The 5,463-nt window shown below is 63.9% G+C and overlaps 1 protein-coding gene across 3 annotated transcripts; it reads left to right on the top strand.

Annotated features, from left to right (window-relative positions):
* Positions 1-28: 28 nt before the first annotated feature.
* Positions 29-4,457, top strand: PLPP2 (phospholipid phosphatase 2). Of its 3 annotated transcripts, none has more exons than XM_041482304.1 (6): positions 29-204; positions 2,018-2,169; positions 2,484-2,761; positions 2,945-3,002; positions 3,109-3,285; positions 3,367-4,457. In XM_041482304.1, the coding sequence occupies exons 1-6, from the start codon at positions 153-155 to the stop codon at positions 3,502-3,504; spliced, it is 855 nt and encodes a 284-aa protein (XP_041338238.1). In that variant the 5' UTR covers positions 29-152; the 3' UTR covers positions 3,505-4,457. The 3 variants fall into 3 exon arrangements, with proteins under 3 accessions (XP_041338238.1, XP_041338229.1, XP_041338248.1); XM_041482295.1 differs by lacking the exon at positions 29-204 and adding an exon at positions 211-846; XM_041482314.1 differs by lacking the exon at positions 29-204 and adding an exon at positions 904-1,017.
* The last annotated feature ends 1,006 nt before the right edge of the window (positions 4,458-5,463 follow it).

Genomic DNA, 5,463 nt, shown 5'->3' with positions numbered 1-5,463 from the left:
GCCCCGCCGCTGCCGCCCCGCCCCGGCCCTGGGCGGGGGCACCGGGCCCCGCTCCGCCCCGCCCCGCCCGGACTTTACCTCCCGGCCGGGCCCGCGCCGTTCCGGGCCATGTGAGCCGCGGGGCCGGGCCGCGGGGCCGCACCGGCTGCGGGATGGAGCGCAGGAAGGTCTTCGTGGCGCTCGACGTGCTGTGCCTGGCGGTCGGTGAGGGCTCCGTACCGGCGGCCCCGCCGCGGGCTGCTCCGGAGCGTCCCCGCGTGCCGCCGGTGCCCCCGGTGGGGCTGGGCTGGGGCCAGCTCCGCGGGAGGTACCGTGGCTCCGCGATCCCGCCGGGCTGGGGCAGCGTGGCCGGCACCTGCCCGGCCGATGTCCGGGGCTCCGGGCCTCCTCCGAGAGCCACCGGCTCCTGCCCCAGCCCTCCCGGGCTCCGTCGGGGGTCCCGGTTCTCGGGACCGTTCCCTTTTCCGGGAACGGTCCCGCGGGGGGTGGGAGCCCGGTCTGTCGCTGGCCGGGACGCTGCGGGAGGGTCCCTCGGCTCGGGCGGCACCGGGACGGTTCCGCCGCCGCCCTGGCCGCCTGCCCGCCGCCGAGCCCGGCGCTCCGCGGGACGGAGCGGGGCCGGTGGGTTCGGAGCACCCCTTCTGGGACCCCTTCTGCCCCCACAGTGCGGGTAAATGTTTCTAAAACTGCCGCAAGGAAGTAACGAATTAAGACGGACTAAAAATAAAGGCCCGGATCGGGATCGCGGCTGGAGCTTCCCCGGCTGCGGGGCGGGGGGAGAGGCCGGGTCCCGGTGCCGCTCGGAGCGCGTTTCCCTCCCGCGGGCCGGTTGCTTTATATTTTTAGGTGAGCTTTTTTTGGAGGATGAAATTATCCAGAAAGAAAATTGGTGTCTAATTTGAGCTGAAAATGGACGTCTGAGGTGTGCGGGGAGGAGGCGGAGGAGGGAGTGGGGCCGGTTCCCTGCCCCCGGCGGGGGCGGCGGGGCAGCCCCCGGGGCTCCCTCCCGCTCGCTCGGTGAGCGCAGGAGGCGGCGGGACCCCCGGGGCGGGGACGGGCGGGGACAAAGGTGCGGGCTCCCGGGAGACGGAGGAACAAGGAGAGGCGGAAACCGCCGGGAAAGGCGGAACTGGGAGAGGAGCCCGGCCTAAGGTGGCCTCCGGGGAGGGGGGGCCGCTTCCCTGGGGAGCGTCCTGGAAGCCGTCCTTGGCCGTTCCTGAGCAGGGATGGAGCTGGGGTAGGGGCCCCATTCCAGCCGGGGGCTGGCACGGCTGCTGTGCGGCGCAGAGACCCCAAAACCGCTCTGGATCTCGGGGACAGTTCCGTGCTGGGTGAGCTCGCAGCTGCCCGTGGCCGGGGCTGCAGCGTGCTGCGTGGAAAAGCCTCCTTGTCCAGGCTGCCCAGGCAGCACAGCCTCTCTCCAGAGCCCCCAGGAGCCGGGGGAGAGGAGAAGCTACCAGGGGCTGTGGGAGGATGAGGGGAGCAAGCCGAGTGCACTGGAGTCCCGTTGTGCCTGGACTGGGTCATGTACAGCATCTCCCAGTGCTGGCTCTGCTGGAGCTGCTGTGAGGGCTCTGCTGGGACCATCTGGGAGCCCTTCCCTGCTGTAAAACAGGTTTACAAGACGTCTGTGCTCATTAATTTTATCAGCTCTGTCTTCCTAGGCTGGGCAGTGTGAGGAGAGGGCACAGGCTCAGGCCTTTCCAGTGTTGTGCCTGGGAGGAGCGGGGCAGCCGTAGGGGCTCAGTGGGTGCCCGTTTGTGGCTGTCTCGTGTGGTATCTGGGTGCTGCAGGCATCTGTGAGCTCTGATAGGGCCCTATCGCTCTCAGGGCAGTGCACTGGTGGGTTCAGGTCCTCCTGCCCTGGGTACAGGTGGCTCAGGACTTCATCCCTTGGGGGGATCCCTCCCTGGCATCGGGGAGCAGAGACTTAGGGGCGAGAGATGGGTGGTGCTGTGTGCTGGTGTGGAGCCTGCTGGCTGCTGTCCCCAGTCCTCACCCTCTCTGTGCCTTGCAGCGTCTCTGCCCTTCATCATCCTCACTCTGGTGAACTCCCCCTACAAGCGAGGCTTCTACTGCAACGATGACTCCATCCGCTACCCCTACAAGGCAGACACCATCACGCACGGCCTCATGGCCGGGGTCACCATCAGCTGCACTGTTATCATTGTAAGGAGCTGCCACCCCCTTTCCTCCAGGACAGGGTCATGCTGACGTGTTGTATCTGGAAGCTGGGGCCCAGCACAGCCACCTCCAGAGCCCTGGAAGGGCAGCAACATCCTCAGCTTGAGCCCTGCTCTGCTTGGGGGCTGGAGTGGCGAGAGCCACATCCCATGGGACTGGCTCCCTGCAGGGAGGGCGAGAGGGCCCGTGGGCTTCTGTGGGTGCCAGGGGCTCCTCTGCCACAGAGCCAGAGCATCCTGCACCCCTGGGGAGCTGCTCAGTAGCCCCCAGCCCTCACCTCTTCCCCCTGGTCTCTGCAGATCTCATCAGGGGAGGCGTACCTGGTTTACACTGAGCGTCTCTACTCCAAGTCAGAATACAACAATTACCTGGCTGCCCTCTACAAGGTGGTTGGGACCTTTCTCTTCGGGGGAGCCATCAGCCAGTCCCTGACTGACCTGGCCAAATACATGATCGGCCGTCTCCGGCCAAACTTCCTGGCTGTGTGCAACCCTGACTGGTCCAAGGTGAACTGCTCCATCTATGTGCAGCTGGAGAATGTCTGCCAGGGAGAGAGCAGGAACGTCACCGAGTCCAGGTGAGCCATGTGCCACAGGATGTGTCTCTTCTACCTGCCCAGCACTGCTGGGCTCCCAGTGGCAGCCCCAGATGGGTATTGAGGCTCGCCTGTTGCAGGGCACAGCCTGTGGAGTGGGTAGGGGTCTTGTGGGGACCAGCTGGGGGCTCACTCATGGCCTGACCCTTTATTTTTGCCCCACAGACTATCCTTCTACTCGGGACACTCTTCCTTTGGGATGTACTGCATGATGTTCCTGGCGGTGAGTGCCGTGCCACAGAGCCCCCACGGCTCCCCTGCCCCAAGCACCCTGTCCTGGGCTGGCTGCTGAGCCCTGCCCTCCTCATTCCTCCCTTCCTTGCCACCAGCTCTACGTGCAGGCCCGCCTGGTGGGGAAGTGGGCCCGGCTGCTGCGTCCCACCATCCAGTTCCTCCTCATCGCCTTCGCCATCTACGTGGGCTACACCAGGGTGTCCGACTACAAGCACCACTGGAGCGACGTGCTGGTGGGGCTGCTGCAGGGGGCTCTCATCGCCGTCCTCATTGTGAGTGTCCCCTCTGCAGCCTGCTGCTCGCCTGGGCTCCTGCTTGGCCTGACACAGGCATCCCCAAACTTTCTTTTCCAGGTCCACTACGTCTCTGACTTCTTCAAGCAGCGTCCCCCGCGGCAGTGCGAGGAGAAGGACCCGGAGCGCAAGCCCAGCCTGCCCCTCACCCTCAGCGACCCCGACCACAATCACTACAGCTACCGGGGTGCCCCGTGAGCCCGGCCTGCAGCCCTGCCCCTCGCCGTGCTCCCGGCTCCGGGGACAGCTGGCTCTGTACTGACCATTGGCCCTGGTGCCTCTGGCTGACACGAGTGGGGCAGCCCCGCCTGTTCCTGCTCCCGCAGTGCCACGGCGCCTGGCTCCCCGTGCCCGTGGTGCTGCCGGTGCCTGGTGATGCCAGTGCCCTGCCCGTGGGGAGGGGATGTCCTCCCCCCCTGTGTCCTCCCCCCCTGTTTGTCTGAGTCACTCCCCAAGGCTGCCGTCCCAGCCCTTCGTGCGGAGGAAGGGAGGGAGGGAGGGAGGGGAGGGTGGCACGTGGGGGTGGATTTATTGGGCTGGCAAAGCACACTGAGCGAAGAGCAAACTCCTTGGGAAGTCTGAGGTTGCCTGGGCCGAGTGTGTGTTGTCCCTGTCAAATTATCCAGCCATACAAGTACAAATCCTCACAGGCGCAGAGGGAGCAGGACAGCTTCTGGGCTAGCTAGAGTGTTTTGGAAAGGATTAAAACAATCCAGAGCTCTTCTCTGCTCCACTGATTACCTTTAAGAGCAGTCCTGCCCGCCAGCAGCTGCTGTGAGCAAAGGGTGCCTGGGCAGGCTCTTCTCTGGCTGTGCCCAATTCTGCAGTGCTGGGAGCCAGAGCTGTTTGCCCCCTGCCTGCTTCATGCCTGGCTTGGGCAAGGGGCTGCTGCTCCAGCCTTTGTCCCTCCTGCAGCTTCAGCTGATGCTTTAGGGTGTGTGGCGGGGCTAGGGAGACATTTTCTGTGGTAAAGGAAAATAAATGGGGATGTGGAGCTGTCCAAATGTCCTGGGAAAGTGGGGGCAATGGGTACAGAGCAGTCCCATCACTGACACGTGGCTGCCTCCAGCACTGGAGTGCTGTGGGTCTCTTTTTAAAATACATGCATTTTCATTACGATGTTGTTTTTAAATTAGATCATCCTTAAAGAATGTCTGCGTCAGGCCTGTTCTCTTTTTTCGTGGATGCTCTTGGCCTTGAAGTGGATGGGCTTAAGTGTTGGGGGTTTCCTTTTCCTAGAGAAAGGTGTCTGAAGCCCCTCAGGTGTAGGTGGGGGCTGTCAGGGCTGCTAAGCCATTCTCCCAGTTGCACTGGGAAAGGTGGGCTGGACCTCCAGCCGGGTGCTCCTTGCTTTGAGGTGTCACACTCACGGGGGTTGTGCTTTGAGCTGAAGAAGAGCCATCCCAGCCAGGTCCCTCCTGGCACTGCCTTTGCCCCGATCCAGGAGCCTCCTGCACTCCTCAGCATCACGGCCCTGCTCTGCGAGGGAGGAGGGAAAGCAGGGAGAGGCTCTTGGAAAAAGTGACGCTGTGTGCCTGCAGCTCCCTTGGCTGCCCCGGCAGCTGAGCAGAGGGAAGGCAGGGAGGGAGCTGGGAGACTTGGAACAGCTGACCTGTGTCCCTCTGCTGCCCTGGGGACAGGTGACAGGGCCAGGCTGGGGGGGCTGGGGGCACAGGGCCTCCTGACTGCTGGGAAGAAGGGAGGGACACTGGGAGGCAGCACCCTGGAAGCCCGAGGGTCCCCCAATCCCTTTGGAGGTGGGATGGGCAGTCCCAGGGTCAGCTCCTGCCCAGGCTGGGTGAGTGCAGCTCCTCTGTCCTGCTGGGAAGAGCAGGGAGCCCCGGGCTGGCTGCGTGGTGTTGATGTGCTTGTGCAGTGTGGGTGACTCCAGTCTAGACAAGCCCTGATCAAAAACAACCTCCCTGTGTGGAGGGAACTCCCTTTCCCTGACGCCACTTTTCTGTTTTTCTCTAGAGTTTTTCTTCCCACAATCACTTCCCTGCGCCCCCAGCAGGGTCCTTCCCCCATCCCAGCCCTCCAGGCTGGTTGTTTAATATCTGTTGGTGTAAAACAAAGCTGGAGGAAGTGCCAGGGCAGGGCAGCTCTGCCGCAGGGTTTGCAAACAAAGCTCTGCAGAGGCTCAGCAGCTCCTGGAGT

The sequence above is a fragment of the Pyrgilauda ruficollis genome, unplaced genomic scaffold, assembly GCF_017590135.1.
Source record: "Pyrgilauda ruficollis isolate IOZ18807 unplaced genomic scaffold, ASM1759013v1 scaffold115, whole genome shotgun sequence".
Classification (NCBI taxonomy): Eukaryota; Metazoa; Chordata; class Aves; order Passeriformes; family Passeridae; genus Pyrgilauda; species Pyrgilauda ruficollis.
This window is presented reverse-complemented; position numbering and strand designations above follow the sequence as displayed.

What these genes read in the sequence shown, in the direction of transcription:
- PLPP2 (XM_041482295.1), top strand. Translation starts at nt 675, where the DNA reads ATGTTTCTAAAACTGCCGCAAGGAAGTAACGAATTAAGACGGACTAAA. An exon ending in CGGTTGCTTTATATTTTTAG is followed by an intron (nt 847 to 2,017) that starts GTGAGCTTTTTT and finishes TGTGCCTTGCAG; the next exon opens with CGTCTCTGCCCTTCATCATC. An exon ending in CTCTCATCGCCGTCCTCATT is followed by an intron (nt 3,286 to 3,366) that starts GTGAGTGTCCCC and finishes TTTCTTTTCCAG; the next exon opens with GTCCACTACGTCTCTGACTT.